We start from the raw sequence: 22,391 nt of genomic DNA, 5'->3' as shown, positions 1-22,391 counted from the left end.
ATGGTAACTATCACTAGAGTTATTCTGAGTAATAATAAACTTTGTGCTAGGTCTGATACTGTAAAATAGTAGTTCTCCATGCTAAGGTCTACAGCATATGCTAGCGTGTTGTTACCACTGCATAGCTACATTTTGATGTTACACTTGACTTGGATAAGGCCAACAACACCTGTTTCTAACAAAAAAAAGGAAAATTTTAAGAACCCAAACTTTTCATTGCTACAGAAACTTCTGTCCAAGTGAGTGTTAGTTATTCTCCCTGAGGCTTTTATTTTGTCAGTGTGAACTTCCTTCCCTCTCACAATTCCACATGCGTGTCACATTCTTTGAGTTTTAATTGACTTTTTTGTATCATTATTTCATTGGTTTTTGAATGGAAAATTTTTTATTTTTTTTTTTAAGGAAAAAGAGGATATTGTTTGTTTGTTTGCATTGAAAACTAGTTGAAATAAGAATGATGTAAAATGTAATTAGAATATCCCAGGTTGTTCATGTTATAAATAGTTATCTCCTTGCTTATATCAGTACCTCATAAAACATTTCCTATTGTATTAAAACACTCCAAAGCAAGCTTGAGCAAATAGAGTTAATAGTATCAAGAGTCTTTGAGCCAGCAGTGGGAAGTGTGGGTTGGCCTCAGAAATTAGCTTTAATAAAAGGCACTCCTCACTTTGCTTTCTGCTTTTTTCTTCTCTAATAAACATTAACTAGCATCCAAAAATCTCTGTGAATGAGAAGATGGGGATAGGGAAGAGGAGCACACCGAGCCTTTTATCAAAGCGCTATCAAAGCTTTCTGCAGCTGAACCTGGGAGGGATATGAATATGCTTATTTTGACAGTTGGGGCAGCACTGAGAGTAAGCAATTTCTTCAAGGTAAAGCACATAGGGTAAGGAACTCGTGCTGCAAATTCTTTCATCAACTTGTTCAACTGTCTTTGAACTGTTCTCCCTCCTTGTTGACTCTTTTATTCCAGATACTTATAATGGATCCTGGTAGCACATGACCTTAACCCTTCCACAGTGGCAATAAGGCGACGTTTTTAGACTGGGACTTTTTGTTTGTTTGTTTGGTAGTGGCTTATGCTAAGAAACTGTAAAACAGTTGTTAAAATGATGTAGTGTCCCAGGGCATTCGAGCTATAACCCAGAAATTGTCCAGGGAATTAATCTCCACCATCCTGCCTCCTTTACTGTACATTACAATTATTCTAGAGCTGGGAATTGGCTCCTGTGAGAGCTGACAGTGCACTGTTTGTGAATGAGAATTTCACTGATTTGTTCCCGTTTTGTCAGTTAGGTCCTGCAGTATAGCTGAGACAGCCACTTTAGTTGCTACCTCAGTAGTAGGAATTGGTAATCTAGCTCCATAACTGCTGTACTTGCCGCCAGAATAATTGTCTTTTTCATTATGCATCAGATCTTTAAAGAAAAGTATCTAGAGCTATAATTCTAGAGATGGGCATGCCCCGTTTTAATATTAATATGATCTCATAGTGCTAGAATGAAAAGGAATAGAGGTTTATTTCTCCACCCTGTAGAGAAACTGGTTGAGACAATTTGCACATCACAGAGAAGGCGCTCACTGGGAGATCTGGGCTGGAACTCCGGTCTGACACCCTGTCTGATACCACAGCACTCCACTGCCGCCCCACTGCTAGGTAAGCCATCTGCTGAACCTTGGTGGCCAACAGACCTCTCAGAACCTTCACCTCTTTCCTCCTCCACCCCCAAAAGTTGGAGTTAATCCTTGCACAGCTATTGCACTGTTTTTTTGTTTGTTTTTCCTCCCCTGCTTTGGGAACAAGAGCTGATCTATAAAAACAAACTCTGTCAGCACTGGTAAACAGTAATTGTGATGACCACTAGTGCCAATACTGTTAAAGAGGAAGTTGAAAAATTCTTAAATATCAAGCAACCAACCGTTAGTATCTTGCTGCTTTTAGAAGGGGAGTGGGAGCTTACGCAATCACTTCCAACTTCTGGGGAGGAAAAGGCTGGATTTGGTACTTCCCTTGTCACAACTTCTCATCTTCTTTGCAAACACTAATAGAAGAATTGTCTCTGCCTTGTGACTTGTTCCGGAGGGACTCTGCAAACGGCAGGGGTAGCGTTCCACGGCCTCTGAACAGAGGGGGAGGCAAGGCTGCCTTAAGCAGGATGGCTGGAGCAGCCACATGGGGGATAGCCGATGAGACGCTGAATCATGCAGTCTTCAAGGAGCAACGGAGAGCACCACTGTGTACATTTTCTAGCTTCGCAGAGAGCTGGTTAACGATATTAACTCTTGTCGTGCAGGTGTCTCAGTGCAAGAACAAGTGGTGTTACTGTGGAGAGAGAAATAGTTTCCTCATGAAACAGTTTGAGGATTGCTAGTCTCATATCTAGGCCCTGAGCCAGGCTTCACTTGCTAGGCTTTAAATGTACAAGAGCTGTCGCACTGTCATTTGCTTGTATTAACAATGCAGAAATAGCTGTTCCCAAGGCTATCTTTCCCCCAGTGACATGAATATGTTGGAGTTGAGGCTGACGTAGCATGCGTGGTCAGCACCTTTTCGCTAGTCACCTCTGTGTAAGATGGGCCCTTTCCGTGCGGAGGTGCAGCGACTTTGATGTGGCTGCATTCAGCTCATGTTGAACCAAACCCAGATTTGACAGGTTCAATTAGCTCTAGCTGTAGCAAAGCTGAGGGTGCAAGGAGGAATAATTTATTTTTAAAGTTCTTATATTTAAATGGCAGCTCAGGAAGCACACAGTTTTTGTTCTTAGATGAATAAGGATCCAAAGAATAAACACAAATAAACAGCATGAAACTTCTCCTGACTAAACAGAATGTATCTTCCCGGAGTAGTAAACTGTGAACTGGCTAAGTACGGTTTGTACAAAAATACCCCTGCCTTGATATTCTAATGGGAAAGCCTTAAACTTCCATGTTTCTATTTATTTTCATCACAATGGAAAACACTCCATATCCCAACCCCCCAATTTGGTGGTGGTTCTGGGTTTTGGAAGACTCATTTTGTTGTAAATTCGCCAGTATAAATTTTGAAGCTAGCACTGAGATGCGAGGATATAATTTTAAAATATTTTTCTTTATACAAGTCTAATAGAATTCCCTCACTCTTCCCTCTCCCTGTACAACTTGTACTGCTCTAGTTTTATAGCTATGGTATAGCGATGACATTAGTGATATAGGAAAAATAGGTTGTGTATGGATAAACAGGGCAGTAACAAAACTTTTGCATGGTCAGCATGGTGGCTCGTTGCCCTGGAAGGGCTGGAAATAAATTAATTAATACTGTGTTCACAATTTTAAAAAGATTTTGGAATTTGATGAACCCGGCTTTTGCTCTGTACAGAGTCTTTGGAGATCTGAACAGCTTTTTCACTGTATTAGCTGATTAAGTCTAATTAGGATTTGACTCTGCATGTTTTCAAGTAACTTGGCACAAACATATTCCCTGAGACTAGCAGAATTCCTAGTTGTTGTTTTCTTCTTTTGCCTAAGAGAAGGGTTTATTACTACAACTTCAGGTGTAAATGTTTCAGTTATTCAGAAGCAGTAGTTGGTTTCTGCATCATTGAAAGCACCATCTTTGTGAACAGTGGGCTTGTACAGGAAGATGGCTAATTCAGCACTCTAGCACAGAAATCTGTTCAGTTAATAGCCTCACTTCGTGCTTCAAAGCTGGCTGGAAGACTCCATTATCTGTAAGTGGCTTTTTTAGACACAACTTGTTTGTTTTATTACAGATTGTAGAAGTCTGGGAACAAAGAGCAAAAATACTTGTGGGATTTGTTTGATTAGGTATTATTGAAGTGGTCAGATGAAGCTAATCTTGTTGACTTCCTGTTCAGCAAGCAGTAAACTAATGATTCTCCGCTAAAGTTATGTGGCATGCAATTGTGAAGAATAAGAGCGGTACCCCTTTCAAGGTAGTGTGGCAACAAGTTAGAAATCTCATTTTAAAGTGGGCTTGAAATAAAAAATAACACTAAAGAGATTTTTAACCATTTTCTTTAAGATGGCTGTAAGAACAGTACAGAACAATATGTCTTGCACTCAGATTATTTTCAAGTGTTCATATTACAGCAATCTTATAGTATCTATTTACTACAAACAAATGCGGAAGAAAAGGCCTGCGGCTTGCAGTAGAGTGGTTTAAATACAAGGAGGAACCCAACTCTGTTTTATATTATTTTCCAGCTAAGCTTGTTACATACTGTTAATTTTTTCCTTCAGCTTTAACAAAGCAAAGTTGCAGCTTCATCAGGAAAGCACGCTAAAATAAAGAGCAGGCTATCATACAGCTGGCCCATACTTCCACACCCAGTCCCTCTAAACTGGGAGGGACTGCATTAGTTAAACATTAAGCCATTTCAGAATATTTTAAGAGTTTAGTTTATGCTTCACAAAGCACTTTTTGCCCACTAGGAATCATCATAATCTATGGATCCTTTCCCATCCAGGTCAGCAGTTTGTACCTTGCCTAGCTACTTAGATTTGGTTACTATCTGGTGGTAGCTCATTGGCCCATGCCAAATAAATAGTTGCACAATTCCAGTCGCATCATCACTGTCTCAAAAGTACATGGATGTACGTTAGGCAAAAGACATTGAGAACAAGGGACAGGTTGCTTTCAAACTCCTTCAATTTGATTTTAGGCCAGCCAGAAACACAGTCATCTAGCAAGAAACCTGACTTCACCAAAACCAGTGGCAAGTCTTAGAAGTGCGGACCAACACTTGCCACTGTTTTTGCCCAACTGACTAGTTGGGAGTGCCTCCAAAGCTCAATAATCTCCACGCTGATTTATGTTTTCATACAAAAAATTTAATAAATATTACTTTTCAAGATTTATTGCCAGGAACAACACATCAAAGATGCATTTTCATATAACACTAATATCACAATACAAGGTATCTTCATGATCTCAGTGGTTAACCACTGAGATTACTATGTTTATAAGCCTTTTTGATCTTAAACATTGTAATAGCACTTTGATTTCCTCACTTGTTAAGGCGGGCAGTGTAATCTATGGCAAACCTACACAGTGATCTTACTGGACATTCTACTGTTCAAGTATTCAACAACTAGCTTATTAGAATACTCCCTAAATGCAGTAGATTACAAAAAAAGTCAAATCTACAAGTGGTTCAGTATTACATATTCATGGTGAAAAAAATAATCAGAATTTACAAAATAAGATTGCTGTGTTTCCAACTTCACACGCTAATTTGATATTTTAATTACATGCAACCACTCACATTTCATCTACATAAAGTAATAGCTCAGTTTTGTTCCCTTAAACTGCTTCTTAGCAGATTATCTGCCTGTCACTCGTTTTCAAGTCTAAAGCAGCAAAAAATTTTTTTCTAGTCTAATTATCTAAACTGCCTCAGTCAGTAATTACAAATAGTCTTAAAGTGATACTATGGAAGGTGTTTCAAACGTTTGACATTGTACAAAAACCAGCATCAAGGCATGAAAGCCCATCCTATTAAAAATAAACTATTTTAGAACACCTTAGTTTTGGCATATAGGCAACATGTAACAAGAAAATAAATTCAAAATAAAGAAGCCACGAGCTTACAATGCTATCAAAAACCTTCAACTCTAAACACATACATATAAATAAAAAGGAATGATATTTTAAGGCTCTTGATTATTAAGTTAATAAATCAAATATACACAGTGATTAATAAAAAAAGAATTATTTACATATCTATACAAACTTCTATTTTTGACACATTTTCCTCTTTAAATTCTTCATTTACCAGCAACTGCTGACAAGTTCCCCCCACCCCACCCCCAACAAAAATACAATAAAAAAATAAATAATAAACTTATTTTTGATAGTTGCTGTGGTTCCGAGCTGCAAAGGCACTTTCAAATACAGAACTAGTTGTACGTCACCATAAAACCAATATACAAAAAACTCAGATTCAATAAATATAAATAAAATGTATTATTCTAAAGAAACTGTATAAATTGGGACATCTGGCAGAAAAAAAAAATTAACACTAAAGAAGAGTAATAAGGCTATGTAATACCTTATGAAACATTTCCATGATGTATCAGCTACAGCTGAATTTACATTAGGGCACTTTTGACTAGTTTTGCATAGATGTGAAATGCAGCACTTGGTATTCCAGCCAACCACAGCAACTATCATTGCCAGTGTAAGCCAGCTTGTCAAAACTTAAATTAACACAGGGATTCTAAGTAAATAATAGCCTTAGACTCAAATATTACACAACAGTTTAAGAACTACAAGCTCTTGAGTGCCTTTATAATGATATTTAAAGGCCCTGCATGGCAGCACCCAACTGTCTGCTATACAATGTACTCCATTCTATTTAAACTTTGTGCACTTTCCAAGTCTCTGTTGTCTTGTTTATTTGTCCAGTTTGGGTGTTTTGTAGGTGTGCTGTTGGGTGGCTTTTCATCTCTGTCTACCAAAGTGTATGCTGGCTGCTTGGCAAATCGGGCCTTCTGCTGGTGTTTGTCCATGTCATCTTCCTCCACTTCTGAATTGTGCGTCCTTATTTTGGCGATTTTAGAGTTTTTGTTTTCATAGTCTTTAATTGGGACAGTATTTGCTCCGTGTTTCTCGATGGGGTTTTTTATCTGGTTCAGCTGCTCCCTTACGTTGTTGGTAGTGTTGTCATCAGATGCTGTGTGAGTATGGCTGCTCTGCTTTCTGCGTTTTCGAATACACCAATAAAAAACAGTTACCAGGCAACAGATCCAGGCTACTGTTAAGACTGAGCTCAGTAATGGCACCAAGAAATCTGGAAGAGATATGAGACCAGTTAACCCTGCTGCAAACAACGTGTTCCAGTCAAGGCTTTTCACAAAGAAGAGAAATCTCAGTTCTTAAGCCTTATTTATACATTGGGGTCCAGACAGTAATGTAAGGATAATCTCAGCTTTTTTAGAATACAGGGTGTTTAAAGGGAGTTTAGTATTCTGAGTAGTGACTGACAGCCCTCAATGGAAAAAGTCCTCCCCTCGCCGCAGAACCAGTCATTGCAGGCACTGCTGCACTGTCCTGCCCTGGCTCTCCTGGCCTGGGGGCTATGCTCCCACTGAAGTCATTTCTCCATTTGTGGCTGGCCATAAGATACCTTTGCCTGCCTGGTGCTACAGGGGAACTAGTTGTGATGAATTAAATGTCAAGGTCAAAAGCATCCATCTGGACAGTGTCATCACCGGGTCAATACGTGGGAACTTTCAGAACCAGCTAGACTTCAGTTCCTTTCTTCTTGTTTCTCCATGGAGAGGGCTGTAGGCCTTTTATTAAGGGGTTAAGCCACTGTTCTAGAGCATTCACAGAACACTTTTTTTTTTTTTAATGTTATTTAAAGTAGTAAGATCCTGGTGCAAATACTCCCTGTTGTTCCCACTTAACAGGGCCAGCAGGCAGAGAAACTCAGAGTTCCTACAGATCTCAAAAGTAAGAAAAGCTTCACCTGCTTTGAAAGGCTATTCTAGTCATGAAGAGCATGAGTTCTTGGAGATGGGGGAAGCTTACCTGTTTTGTTTTTAACTGGTCGCCGTTGTACCCTGACTTCTGCGACTGCAGCAATTAGCGTGTTGTTTCCATCGCGCTTACTGACAAGGTCAATAATCTTATCTGTGATTTCTTTGATTGGGTTTTCATCTTCACCTATATCTTCAGCAGCCTAAATAAGAAGTCATACAATTAACACCAAATGCCAAATCAGATGTGTGGGTAATCTGCTATTTATAAACTTTCACAATCAGTTAAGCCTCTCAGTACTTTTCACACTTGAAACAACTACCAAAAACAGAAACAAAACAAAAATCTCAGCCACAGGCAGAAACTCATATTGCAAAATTTCTGTCCTCATCCTTAAAACAAACAAAACAAAAAGCAGTGCTCAAGAGAGCATATTGGGAAGTGTTTTAGTCCCCCATTACAGTTGCTAACAGAGGGTAGCTTTCGGGTATGCACATGTAATCAGGATTTCTTCCCTGTTCTTAAAAGAGAACTGGGATAGAAACTGAACAGAAGTACTGACAAAGCCAGGAATTCAGAAATACTGACAAAGCCAGGAATTACAACTTTTATGAAATCCACATGTTATACTTATATACAAGCAATTAACTACTAAGGCATTTAAACATATTCCAGGAATACTTACAATAGCAACATGTATTTCGTTGTTTGCCAAGTGTGAAGGCTCACAGGTAATATAGATAGAATATTCAACAGAAACATTCTTCAGAATATTCAGATTCCTCAATTCACTGCAAATGTGTTCTGTGGTAAGGCCCTGGAGGAGACAAAGTGTTGTGTTTTTTTTTTGTTTTTTGTTGTTTTTTTTTTTAAAGTATACATGCACATGAACGCCTACAAAATCATTTACATCTATACCTAAATATATACAATGATGTATGCATTTTATTATACATATTAAAAAAATAAGATATACTGGCTTACATCAAAGCTGAAGAGAGTTTGCCCTAAAGTAACAGTTCAAGGGAAGGGGGTGAGGGTGTAAAATTCCCTCCAAACCAGCTTTTATTCTTCTCTGGACACAAAAACGTTTAGGGTAGAAATTTTTATTAAGCCTTCTATAACTTATGTTTTCTTTTTTAATGAAGGAGCATCAGCTTTTACTGTATTTTTAGCAGTCAAGTAAGTTGTTCCACGCTAGGGAAACAAGCATTTGTGGGCCACAGCATACAGAGTTATGTTTGGCTACTTACTGGTGCCATCATTTCCTTATTAAAGGTAAAGGTGATGTTGGCACAGTTGTCCTGGTAGTAAGAATCAGGATTGCATTTAGTCTTCACAGGTTGTTGATTAGAAGGCCAGCATTCACCCACCGCAGCACAAGGATGAGTGAAACAGTGGTCTTCTTTAACAGGAACACAAGCGTGTCCAGATGGGCATTCGTTATGACCTTTGGCATGTATTACACAAGGTCGAGGACCACACCAAACCTAGAAGGGAATACATACTGATATAAGTAACCATTGGTTACAGAATTAAGACCGTATAACCCAAAACACAGCATAGTTGTACCTTAGAACAGGTGACTTTTCCATTCAAGCACTGACAGGTATTACAGTCATCATCCCACTTAGCCCCATCTGGCATTACTCGGACAGTGGTAATGCAAGGCCTTCCTGTAACTGAAGACATATTTAATAGAATTAAAAAGCTTGAGGAAAAAAAAAAAAGTGGAAAAAACCCTCTATATAAGTTCCTTTAAGCCCAGTGATAAGCTTGCTTCATCAATGAACATGATATTTGCTTTTAACCAACAATAACCTAGCACTCCTCCCACCCCCCATACAACCACAAAACCGTTCACATGCAATTAATTATACACGTCTTGCTACAAGCAATATAACCAGCTATGACATCTGAAATACCTTCTTGGCATCCTGGACCACTGCGACCTGGTGGGCAAATGCAACGGTAACCGTTAATTTCATCTATGCAAGTAGCCCCAAAGGCACAGGGTGAAGACTGGCATTCATTGATATCTATAATGGGAAGAAAAAGGGGAAAAAAAGGAGTTACTCTATAATATACTTTTATTTCAACAGAAAAAAACTTAAAGCTCCAGTAGGCAAATCCCTCTTATGTTTACTTTCTAGTGTCTACCCAGGGACAGATTCTTAGCAGCAACATCTTGCAGCAAGTTCTTTGAAGTTTTTGCTGCATGGCACTAACAAAAATCAAAACCTGACCCCTACAGCTATTTAAGCTTTAAGGGCGAGGACACATTCCTTCTCACACAAAGATGGATTCTCTCCTTTGGCAGAATCCAGTTTTGTCCACCTACGCAATTCTTCAACTGACAGCAGTGATAAACCCCTACCAGTTGTATTGCTACTACTGAACTTCTATTTCCATGGCTGTTACTTAAAAAAAGAATAGTATTAGTGTCCTCCTACCTGTAATTATTATTAAATTACAGGGAAGTACATACATCACCTCAGGGCTTGTAGGTAGATTATTAATTGACAAGGTTTTTGGCTAGCACACTTTCATGTCAAACACAAACATATTCTAACTGGGACGACCATCTTGAAGGGCATTTTGCCCACCAGAAGGCTTCAACTGAATGGAATTCAACGTTTCTTTCATTTTCAGTGTAATTCCTGCCCTTCCCTACGTCCTCTACTGATCTGGATGTAAGTATGGAAGACATAGGACATCTATCATAAATCTGATCTACCACTTAACTCAGTTAAGTTGATTGTCTTGCAACAAGATTTAAGCAACAGAAAAATCAACGTAGAGAGTCACTGAAAGACTTACTGATCCTGCAGTCGGGACCTGCAAAGCCTGGGGCGCACTCACAGCGGTACCAGTTGTCTCCATCCACACAAGTGCCACTATTGTAACTATAAAGAAGAGTAATTATGTGCATTAAAAAAACACTACAAGCAAATAGAATCTAGAACTTTCAGACAACAAAAAAAAGCAAAAGGTGAAAGACAAACATATTAAACTTACCAAGGATGAGGACTGCAGTCATTTGTGTCTGCAAAGTGAAGATAAACAACGTTAAACATGCAGACTTTGGCTAATACAGCTCTACTGTCGGTAAAGAATGACTGAACTTCCCCTAATGCCCAAGTTACATGTAGCTCAACTTTAACAAAAATATGCTGAAATTCTCCACTAAATTGATTCCAGGCTTCCACCACAAAATTTGTTAACTACATTGTGGAACACATGTACACAGGAAGAGATCGTTGTAAAAGAATCTAACAGTGGAAAAAAAAGTGGAAGCAGACTGAGCTGCTGGTAGAAAAAGAATGCAGGGAGAAAACAAGACAACATCTGTCTCCACTTAACTCATTTGCAACTTTCTCATGCCCAGGTCAAGGCTCTATCACATAAAGTCATTAAAAACAAAGATTCAGGTGATGCTAAAGCCTACATCAAACAAGCTTGCCCTTCTGTTTTCAATCTCGGCTCCAAGAGCGACAGGATGAGCTAATGTTCTCATCATGCAACACTCTGGAAAAGTTCAAGCAGAGATGACTTACTCTGAGTACATGTGGGTCCTTCCCAGCCCTCCTTGCAGACACAAGTGAAAGAATCTCCACTGACTACACAGGTACCTCCATTATGGCAGGGGTTTGGCAGGCAGCTGCTGTTCCTCGCTGTAACAGAAGTGAGATTTGCCATTAAGTTGTTAGAAAGCCCTCAAATCTGAGCCAAGAGGAAAAACTGAGGTCACAGATTCAGTGCTGCATCTGCTTCCTGGTGATTATGCAGGCTATTTACCTATATTACAAGTGGCTCCTTCCCATCCTGCAGGACACATGCACTTGAAAGTGTCCCCCTCATCATAACATGTTCCTCCATTATTGCACGTTGCTTCATCGCACTGGCTGTCACCTACGAAAAACCCAAACTATCCTTAATACCTGTGCTTTCTTAATACAATGCTTAAACTTGCTGCATTGTAACTGAGCACGCCTGTTATGTTGTGGAAGTGCTGAACTTACGGGAGTGGCACGTTTTTCCTTTCCACCCATTTTTACATTCACAGAAGAAATCATTGACCAAGTCTCGGCAAGTTCCTCCATTGTGGCAAGGGTTTTTACTGCAGTCATTAATATCTAGATATATTAAGGAGAAAAAAACAAGCTAAGCAGTGTTTACAGAATTGACAAACACTTAATGCCTGAAAGGTGCCTGTTCTATCCCTAACTTTGGCTTGAGTTTCAGTCGTGGATTAAACACTTAGGTCAGTATATTAAAGCTTTAAGCACTGTCATAGACACGAGGAACATTTCACCTTGTTCCTCCATTTTTTTTTTCATTTTGTTTTAGTAAACAAGAAGTGAAAAGGTCTATTATGTAAACTATCCTATCAGTCAGAGGATAGGAGTTGAGTGCTTACTCCCCTTCCATCCTCAAGACTAGGAAACACAAACGTGACATATAGATATGCCCTTCCTAGAACAGTATATTCTACACTAAGGGTTTCTTACAGGAAGTTAAGGGTACAGCAAAAAAATTGAATGGTAGGAGAGCCAGGTTCTGCTCTGAGGGTGTTGTGGTAGTTTGGGTTTAGTTCTCATTCAAAAACATGTGACTCAGTGGGAAAAAGATGACACTGTCCTCTGCAGCCTTTGTAGGAAAGTTCATTGTTTGCTATTGTCTAAAAGACAGTATGGGCCATTCTTTGCTGATACATCTCTAAGAGTTCTTATTGCAAAGAATGGTTAACTTACTTGTTTCACAATACGTTCCTTCCCATCCATCACTACAAATACATTTGTAGGAGTTGATGCCATCAATACAAGTGCCACCATTTTTACAGGGGTTGCTCTCACAGTCATTAATATCTGCAACAGTTTGGAGGAAACGAGAAAAGAGAAAGAAACAACACACATCAAACTGGGAGTATAGCTACTGGAAATTATCTTCTCATTGAAGATTATTTGCTGCTACTCCCACTTCTCCTTTTGAGAGGAGGGGTAAGCAAGATAAAAGTTAATAAGAAAAAAAAATCAAAAACAATTCAGGGATGAAACAGTGAGCCCACCACTCAGCAATTTGCTATTAAAAAGTAAAAGTAAGAAAGCAGGAGTCCTTAAGATCCTTGTTAAACCCCACTATTAGATACCTCAGACCTTGTATACATAAGGTTTTTAAAAATATACAATTCAAGGCCAGAAGGTTCATTAGCGTGAACTTTCCCCAAGGCCTAGCAAATTCCGATCTGCCTCGCCCAACCAGGATATGAAAACTTAACACAGTTCCAAGGTTCAGTGTGTTAGAAGAAGAAAACCTTTAAGCAATCTGGGAGGAAAGGATGGAATAGTTTTCCAAGAACAGTACAGGAAAATAAAACGTCTTTTTAGCTCTTACTCTCATGACAGTAGGTGCCAGTGAATCCTTTGTTGCATTCACATGTAAATTTTCCACCTGCTTGGCTCTTGCATTTTCCATGAGGACCACAGACATTTGAAGAAATATAACGAACTCCTTCCGGTGTGCTGTTAGAAGCTACTGCCACTGTACAGCTGTCAATTACTGTAGAAAAAACAGAGACCTGAGCGAGGATTGCCCATTCTATCCGATTGCTTAAATTAATAGCAACATCTTTATTTCCAGTGATGGAAGTTTAAAAGACAGGCATATGCCTACAGCTTTACGGTAAAAACACAACACCAAGTATTTGTTCATAAAATAATCAGCGTCTTATCCAAAGTTAGCTGGACCACTTCCACAGCCAAGAATATATACAGTAAAGTGGCCTATTTAAAGCCTATGCTTTACATATATTTTAAAGAGCTGCTATTTACAAATAGTACTCATCTTTTCACACAAATAGAGGCATAAAACACAGGGCAAAATTCAGACTCTCTATACAAAATCTGCTCCACTCATTCCCCTACTGCAGCTGCGCTACAGCTTTGGCCAGGGGACAGGCAGAAACTGTTGTCTGTCATTCCCATTCACCTGCAAGGTAACACAAACCTTCACAAGGAGTTGTGCGGCAGTGATCTTTCAGGTGGGAGCAGTTTTTGCCTTCATAGTCTTCAGGGCAGTTACAGAAATAGTCCATAGCAAGATTGAAGCACTGGGCGCCGTTCTGGCAAGGATTTGGCTCACAATAATCTATGTCCAGCTGTAAGCAGTGCAGAAATAGGAAAGGGAAATAAAAATGGAAAAAAAAAAAAAAAAGGGGGGTAAGAAAGGGGAAAGGCTGAGTGAGACAGAAGTTTTATCATAGCTTTCCCTCACTACGACAAGCAGACATTGTGGAATCTGACCTTTTTATCTACTGCCTCAATGACTTGTTCATAACGCACAGAGTTTAGTTAGACTTGCAACTATTTCAACAGACAGCAGTCTTGATATTAAACAGCCCCTGAAAGTTAATAGTTAGCATGCAACAAAACCCGACATGCAAACACTTGCAGTCTGTTCAACAGAAAAAGAATCTTCAGCAGCCCATGAGAATTTTCTGTTGGTTTCTCCCCCACCCCCCAATATATACTAATCAGTCACTTTCTTGGCAGACTGACAATGATATCAAGCACAACTTATATTATGGTTCACTGGATGCAAGGTATTCAGTCTACAGATCCAAAGTGCTGGTAGAAACACCACTGGCTGAGGGCCTGCTTTTCACCCATGCTTCTTACCTGACAGAGGTTTCCTGAGAAACCAGCAGGACACAGACACTGGAATCCATTGATTTCATCCTGGCAGTGACCCCCATTCATGCAAGGGTTACTCGCACATTCATTGATGTCTTTCTCACAGTGATCTCCTGCATAGCCAGGTGAACAGATGCACCGATAACCATTAACCAAGTCCTGGGAAGAAACAAGAAAGTTTAAAGTTAAGGTTTTTTTCCTCTTTCCTTACATATTCTCATTAGAGAGGAGAAAAAAAAATGTCCAAAAACATGCTCCTACAATGTCTAATGCCAACATAAGAAACTAGCTCAAATTAAAACAAAGCAGGAATATTTAGGGGGAGTGGGTTGCAGAAAAAAATATACATCTATACACGTACACCAGCCAGTAATGGCTTACTGTCAGAATTCTGAGTAGGACATGATAATCTACTTCTTAAAGCAGAATATCTATATTTACAACAGATAGTTTGTACAAGAAGCCCATTCACTGGTGACACTGGGAGTGAAAATGAGTACTTTATTGCAGTTATATTTTCTGCCTTTGCTATTCTACACATAGCCCTACATGCCCCAACGTGCCATAACCTCTCCCCTTAAAGCAAAGAAATTACAATTTATACCAGCTAATTGCTATTTTCCACACTGCTTGTGTTGAGACTCAAATATTTTTGTTACTGCTGCAAGTCTCCAGCAAGCCAAAATAAAACAAGAATGGCTTACCCGACAGGATCCTCCATTCTGACATTGTCCACGACAATCATTAATATCTGCAATAAAATTAGCGTAGTTAGAAAGCAAAAAAATTATTTACAGTAGATAGAGTTCAAGTTTCTTTAAAACTGCAGCTAGATAAACCTTTTGTCAAGTTTCCTGCATGCCTTCCTTGAGATAAGGTTATTATAATGGGTGGGAACCTTTCCCAATTCTTTTACTAGAAGTAGTGAAACTTCACATCATTGTTTTACTTGCTTTATCGGAATATAGCTATGTTATGGACTAATGAGTTTGATAAAATTGTGTATTTTCATTCCACACCAACTACTCCCTTTCTAAAAACATCAACTGCTGGGACTCTGCCTGATGTTTAAATGTGAGCTTAGAACTCAGTGGGGTATATACGTATACACACAATTAACCTGTAAGAAACCCGAGGATATAGACACTTACTTATATCACAGTTGTGGCCAGACCAGCCAGTAATGCAGTCACAATAGTAGCTGCCAATCAGGTTCCTGCAGGAGTTGGCATTGACACAGGGTTTGCCCTCACATTCATTCGCATCTGAAAAACAATGTGAATGGCCAAATGCAGGGCTTGTAGCGTAGGAGGAGAAGAAAAAAGTCTACAGTCTGTTTTCACAGCAATAATCAGCAGTTCATTCAGATCTAAAAAGAACTTGCAATATACAGCTCGGATTAGCGTGACTTGAACGAACAAAAGTCAATCACACATCAGCCTCTGAAGTCTCTTTCAATTTCTCTGCAATTAGAACATACAGGCTACGCTAATTATTTGATAATTACCCAGCCACTCATTAAGAGCAACTTCCCCCCCCCACACACACACATCTCAGTCCAGCATTTTGAAGGAGGAGTGCTGCAGCCTGGTCATTGGGATTAGCGTGTTGTGTAAAGAATGCGGACAGCTCATTCTTCGTGAGATCATCCACATTTTGGAACCCAGCTGTGAACTCCTTGGCCTGGAGGAGTTGACATGGCTGAAGAGATACAGCAACTTTCTCACAGGCTGAAGAAAGAAGTACATGTGGGGGTGGGACTGGAAGGCACACGCATACACCCTCCCCACTTCAATACATTTATGATTTCAAGTATTTCTGTTAGGCTTAGTTAACTATTTCTTTCAGCATGCACCAAAAAGAACTTTAACAGGAAGAAGCCACTCTGTGCTTTGAGACTGTTCTAGGCCCTGGTCCTGCAAACATTGAAGTTTAGTTTTTCTACATTTCTTAGGCTTCGGAACTATAAACACGCCTGAAATAAAGTGCATGAGTACCCTTGCCTGCTGGACAATGAACCTTCCTGCATTTCCCCACCACTCCCGCCAGCACCTGGAGCAACACAGGATGAAGAAAAAAGGAGTTCTTACCTAGTTGGCATGTTTTGCCAGTCCACTGAGGTGGGCAAATACACTTAAATCCATCAACTAGATCTTGACAAGTTCCTCCATGACCACAGGGGTTTGGAGAACAATCATCAATATCTGTAATGCAGAACAAGGAGAAGCTTAGCTCTGTTACCAAACAGGCAAATGTCAGTAAATGATAAATGGTTGCTGCTACTAGGATTTGTCCTGAGGACAAGACAGACAACAGGACTTCTGCACAGAATTTCTAGGTCTACTCCAATTTTGGCAAAAAACTCCTTTAAAAAAAAAAAAAAAAAAAGAAATAAAAGTAATAGTATGACAGGGGAGTTCAAAGTACAATGGAAGAAACTTAACACCCCTGGCCTTTTGGAAGTGGACGTCAGATTTTGATACAAAGCAGTCTCTCAAAAATAGTATTTTAACAACTTGCCAGAACACTACCCAAATTTTATGTTCTGCTTCTCTCCTGAAGCCATTGACCATTCTTTCCCCCCACATTTAACAAAAACCTCAGTACATGCAGAAGAGGGTCTACCATGATATGAAATGGCTGCTAAGAACTGATGCTAAAGCTAGGAACGGTTCAGTAGGCTGCCCTGTATGTTTACTGGGAATTAGAGAGACAGATCTCAACAGACAAGCTAGCACATTTTTAAATTAATTTTCAAAGGTCTTACTATCAGTGCAAGTAGGTCCAGCCCAGCCAGGCGCGCACACACACTCAAATCCTGTAGACGTTTCCAAGCAGCTTCCTCCGTTGTGGCAAGGATCAGAGAGGCAGGCATGCTCCGCTGTGGCAGGATAAAGTATGTCATGGGAGAGACTATAGCACCTGAAGCCAACCTTGCTCCCACTACATGCCTCTGCTCTGGATATACCATCACCACCCTTGATGTACTGCCCTCCTGAGTGAGCAGTGAATCAAAAAACTACAATTAGCAGGAAGTCATCCTCTGTGCTAACTCACCAACCCCCTGACTTGCACCTGTCTGAATCAGAGCCAAACTAGGGAACTTGTAATGATCTCCCTGGTGAGCAGAAGGCTGATGTGCAGAGATACAGACTGTTCATGATGAAGCATGAACAAGCAAGTCTGGATCTTTTTAGCAAGCCCAGACATCATAGTTACCATTAGAAGTAGACTTTACCCCTAAACTCCTAAAATACATCCAAGCATAGCCATTAAAAGCTGGGAAGACCGAACTATCAGTGGCAGTTCAAGGGCTGCATCAAACACTTACCAATTTCACAGTTCTGTCCCGAGTAACCCTCAGGGCAGGAACATTGGTATTTATCGGGGCCAGTGTTGCTGCAGGTACCACCATTCAAACAGGGTGGGTGGGTTCCACAGTAGTTCAGATCTGCAAAAAGGTGAGGAACATTAAAAAAGCCATGGCTGAAAACCAACAGAAACATTAGCAATTGTGTGCTTTGCTCTATTGCTCCGCAGCCTTACAGAACATGTCTGCACACACAAGCAGGACATGACAGAGCAAAGCACATATGCTAACACCACCAGAACAGCAGAGGACACACAGCTAAGTAGCCAAAGGACAAAAACCTCCCACCACGTTTCAGGAGGCTTCCTCCCTTGCTCCTGCATGTGCTCTCTCCACATTAAGTCTGCCAGTGTTGAAACTGAAGTGTTACACTTGGCTATCCATGAGATTAGCATACCTTTGTCACAGAGTTGACCACCCCAGTTGGTTTCACAGAGGCATTGCCATGGTTCAATGCAAGTGCCATGGACACATCCTGGGTGTGGAATGCACTTATCACAGTACTGGCCTTGCCATCCATACTGACACCTTCGTTTAACATAGGAAAAAAAATAAATACATTCAGAAGAGGAAAACAACCGGGAAAAAAAAAAAATCATACAACAAACCCCTTAGAATTGCTCTGCATAGATAGGACTGTTGAACTCCAAAGCTTGGAGAAAGGCTGGGGAGGTTGGGGAGAAGCTATTCAAGGTTTGTTTGATGGTTTCTTGTAAACAAACATTTTAGTAGTTTTGCCAAGGTCTCTGTAGCTGGCCTCCTGACAAAAGAATAACTGTTCTGAGAGAATCAGCATGAGGCCATTCAGCACAATAATACTCTTTTGGAGCCTCATACAAATGTGGCAGAGAGGGTGGGTGTGCACTACAAATCAATCTCTGGGCTTTGACAGGGTGCATTATAAATTTGGGGGGGAGGAGAGAGGGGGGAGCAGTCCATGGAAACAATAGTTTTCCAGAGATCCTCATAAATACAAGGTTCCAGGCATTTCAGCCATGCTGGGTTTGCGGGATGATCGGCTAAGCCATAACCACCAACTCTGAGCCCTTGGCAAGGCAGCAGCAGAGCATTAGGAGTTCTCTGCTCTATTAGAGCCTAACCTTACTCTGAACCAGAAGTCATACCCAGAAAACAGCCTGGAACACTCAGAGAGAGATTAAAGAAAACGCACACACCAGCACTCTGCATGCGTTCAAAGAAGATCATATGTCAGTGCATTTCAGAACTTGATTTATAGTAACCTCTTTTCAGGTAATAACTAGAACACATCAAATTCTAAGAGACTTTAATTTCATACCTGGAGAAGAATTTACTATCAAGCATTTATTGCCACTATCAACGTGCTACCTGAATTCTACACTTAAAAGGAATATGCTCCTTTATAGTAAAGCTCCCCTAAAAGAAACTTCATTTGGGCTTTTACTTAGCTCTCGCTAGCAAAGTAGACAAAGGAGCCTTCAAATTAAAGTTGATCTATAATAGAAGAAAAACAAACTGGGAATTAAAAGCAAAGGTCTGCTGAGGTACTGTATTGCATTAGCAGGCCTGGGAGTAATTGATCTGCAGCAATTATGCAATAAGCTGTCACTAAATTATGAAAATAAAGCTCTACTGTACAGAAGTCAGCTAAGCTTTCTATTTATAATACCCCCCACCATTCTTTTACAGGCAATTTCTTCTCATGGGAAAAAGCAAGAGGAATCTATCCAATGGGTGATCACAGACAGCTAGTGGCAAGTTTGACTTCCTTTCTAAAAATCTCAGGTGACAAACTACATCCTAATGAATCTTTTTTTTTTTTTTTTAAATAGCTATTTCAACTGCAACCTATTCAAGGTCAATGGGAAACTCTTAATAGCTTATGTATAGAAAAAGCTAGTCCTAGCTTATGTTTCTTTGTGTGCAAAGAACATGAAAGAGGTTGTTTTGCCTGATCTGACTTTCTTTCAAGTAGCTCCTGGAAAATCCTTCTGTGCATTCTTACTATATTTCCTGTACAAGGATAAAAAATTAAGAACATGCCCTTTTAATTTGTATTGCACTGAAAGCAATTTGCCTGTGAGCTTGCACACAAGCAAAACTAATTGACCTCACCTGCAAAAACAAGCATCAAAATCTAGATTTTTACTCCTTTCTGACAAAGTTTTTTTTTTTTTATTGCTTTCTTTAAAGGAAGTGTAAAGAAAAACATTTAAAAAAAAAAAAAAAAAAAACAGATACAGGGAAAAAAAACACCATAAGCTTCAGAGCCAGAAATACGACTTTCTTCTCCCAGATCAGCATCTAAGTATAAGAAAAAATTGGATAAAGTCTACGGGCACTTATTATGAAGCTAGGTATCAATTCCAGAACAAGATCCACGGTAATAATTCTTGTTTAATAATATGTATGAAGTAGTTTCTCATGAGAAATTTAAATTTAACTTTCTTTGTATCATGATTCATGAGCAAATTTGGTTTTGTTGGCAGGCCTGTATTAAAGAAAGTGACTTGCACCAAAAGGGAAAAGGATATTTTAAGAATGTTTGCTAGTTGTCTATTGTACCAGAACCCAGAGCAGTTTCTGCTGGGATGTTATTTTTAAACTCTGTTGCATTTATAACATGCAGGCTATATGACTCATCAAAACTTAAAAGAGAATAAAATCTTGTTTCTGTGTTCACTTTAAAGATATTGGTCTAACTTGGCAAGCAGAAGTTATCTGAAAGCACCAGAAGGACAGCATTGTTTCAAGACTATGCAAATCAAGTGTGGGAAAGTTGCACCTTAAGTAAATAAGAGCACTAGTGCATGTCTGGGCAGTGAGTGGGAGGTAAGAGACTTAGAAAGAGAAAGGAAAGAAAGAAATTTGGAAACAAAGCCTGTTGTTCTGACTAGGAGACAGCAACCCCTACAAGGCATGTTTATTCTGATGACAGAAGCACAAATCACTGGTAGCCTTGACTGATATACTCCTCTTACCATCTGGCCCCCCAATACTTACTACTTGCAAGGCTTTTTTTTTTTTTTTAAAAGGTATAGATACAGTGTTTTGGGGGTTAACCACCATATATCAGTACTGCTAAACATTTAAGACACTTAACCCACAACAGCCCATCCTGTGGCTTAACTTTCATTTTGTCACATTACTTGGGGAAGATGAGAAGTTACTTCCTACCTTCTTTCAAGCATGTTCTTGGACAAAATTTTGTCTTGTTTTAAAACAGATTACAGAGACAAAGAACGAAGCACTGTGATTATTAAGGCTGACCTTTTATATAACATCGTCTGTCAAACAATTCAGATTTAATTCATGTTTGAACTACAGCTTAACTAGAAAGAAAAGCAGCTCACTTCATGCAGAGGTCTCCAGCAATGGGGAATGCACCAGTATGTTTGTTAGGAAGAAAAAGCGACTTTCTGTTCCTTCAGACTTTTTTTTTTTTTTACCCATGAATACCCAAGCTTCACTTTTAACCCTTCCTACACAGGATGGATATCCTTCGAAAGTGCTCAGTTCCCTATCACATACGAACAGACATGATAATGGGTTACATGAAACAACTTGCAACCCATTTGTTGATCAAGAATATCCATATTTAATATTCATTAACCCTGTATTAGTAAGGGAGAAAACCTCCCTGAGCCATAAATATATACTGTGTATTTTGAAGTGTTCCAAATATTTACTTGCTGGGTTATGGATAAACTCTGCTCATTCATTGTCTCCTTGCCAGGACAGAACGGACTTCAAAGCACAACAGCAAAATTCTGCATTCATCAGAGCCTACTGACAAGATTTCATCCCAGCTATTAACCTCTCAGCACTCGGAGCCTGGCTCACAATGGTAAAGGAACCGAGAGATTTAACTAATCCTATTCTAAAGAATACTTGACTTTTGCCTACTGATGGAAGAAACCAGGGGTGGGAGGGAGGAAGGGGGGAAACAGGAGTGAAAGGGAGAAGAAGAGAGAAAAGCCACACTGTACTTCAAGCTTGTTGTTGAAAAGAGCTTATTAGTCGGGATATTGGGAAAAAAAAGAGAAAAAACAACCCACAAAACATTTGTGCTATTTATGCAGAAGCAATTAGTTAGTGCTCATTAGGCAGCATTCACATGATTTATCCCTCCCCACTCCCCCCCAAAATGCCACCAGTTCACAAACCAAAAGCTTCTTAAAATTATCAGTGCATTAAAAGCCTACTCCCCCCCCCCTTATTCTGAGCTAGTCAGCATAAATAATTTGCCTTGGTAAAAAACATGACTCCAAAAATACCCTCCCTCCACAATCCTATTGTGTTTAGCATCGCTCATTTAATTACTTGAGGGGACAAGGAGGGAGAGGGGAGCATTTACCTGCACTCTCCTGGAATTGTGCAAGAACCATGCTTGGGGCTACATCCCTGACGACAAATAGCTGTTAAAAAAGACACACAAAAAAAGTATCAGCATGCTGCCTGCTTCTTGCATCTTCACACTCGTGGGAAGGTTTTAATCTCTAACCAGCATTGTAATCCTACTAAATCCAAGGTTTTAACAAGTCCCTCATAACAAGTCTACTAGAAAAGAAAGCTAAGGTAGGTGACTCCCTGTGATACAAAATCTCTCAGCTAGCTTTACAGAGGAACCATACATAGAAACAACTCTGAGCAGTGCTATGTAAAAGAAAGCATTTCACCTTAGAGAGCTGCAAATCACTCTCAGCTTACAAGTTTCCTTTCTCTGCAGGTCAACTGGCGCACTCTCCCCATCTTTCCATCTAATTCGGAGCAACTTTTAACAACTCTGGGTTTACTTTTGAGACCTCTCTCTGAACAGACAGGATATTAAGACGAGCGTCTATTCAAATTGCAGGTAAACTCA

At 39.7% G+C, this 22,391-nt stretch overlaps 1 protein-coding gene across 1 annotated transcript in view; it reads right to left on the bottom strand.

Moving 5' to 3' along the window:
• Positions 1 to 5,873: 5,873 nt before the first annotated feature.
• The window catches only part of JAG1 (jagged canonical Notch ligand 1), a 35,012-nt gene continuing 18,494 nt past the window's right edge, over positions 5,874 to 22,391 (bottom strand). Inside the window, exons 5-26 of the mRNA XM_084283972.1 lie at positions 21,885 to 21,945; positions 17,946 to 18,076; positions 17,510 to 17,629; positions 16,946 to 17,059; positions 16,269 to 16,382; positions 15,330 to 15,443; positions 14,883 to 14,929; positions 14,164 to 14,337; positions 13,493 to 13,643; positions 12,881 to 13,045; positions 12,241 to 12,354; positions 11,509 to 11,622; positions 11,285 to 11,398; positions 11,044 to 11,160; positions 10,505 to 10,532; positions 10,307 to 10,392; positions 9,412 to 9,525; positions 9,059 to 9,168; positions 8,740 to 8,976; positions 8,172 to 8,303; positions 7,538 to 7,688; positions 5,874 to 6,794 (exon numbers count right to left, since the gene is read on the bottom strand). Coding sequence (XP_084140098.1) covers positions 6,337 to 6,794; positions 7,538 to 7,688; positions 8,172 to 8,303; positions 8,740 to 8,976; positions 9,059 to 9,168; positions 9,412 to 9,525; positions 10,307 to 10,392; positions 10,505 to 10,532; positions 11,044 to 11,160; positions 11,285 to 11,398; positions 11,509 to 11,622; positions 12,241 to 12,354; positions 12,881 to 13,045; positions 13,493 to 13,643; positions 14,164 to 14,337; positions 14,883 to 14,929; positions 15,330 to 15,443; positions 16,269 to 16,382; positions 16,946 to 17,059; positions 17,510 to 17,629; positions 17,946 to 18,076; positions 21,885 to 21,945 — 2,966 coding nt within the window. The 3' untranslated portion in view covers positions 5,874 to 6,336. The remainder of the gene's footprint in view (positions 6,795 to 7,537; positions 7,689 to 8,171; positions 8,304 to 8,739; positions 8,977 to 9,058; positions 9,169 to 9,411; positions 9,526 to 10,306; positions 10,393 to 10,504; positions 10,533 to 11,043; positions 11,161 to 11,284; positions 11,399 to 11,508; positions 11,623 to 12,240; positions 12,355 to 12,880; positions 13,046 to 13,492; positions 13,644 to 14,163; positions 14,338 to 14,882; positions 14,930 to 15,329; positions 15,444 to 16,268; positions 16,383 to 16,945; positions 17,060 to 17,509; positions 17,630 to 17,945; positions 18,077 to 21,884; positions 21,946 to 22,391) is intronic.

This window comes from Netta rufina (genome assembly GCF_964035555.1).
Source record: "Netta rufina genome assembly, chromosome: 3".
Taxonomy (NCBI): Eukaryota; Metazoa; Chordata; class Aves; order Anseriformes; family Anatidae; genus Netta; species Netta rufina.
Note: the sequence above shows the minus strand (reverse complement) of the source record. Positions and strands in the feature narration are given on the sequence as shown.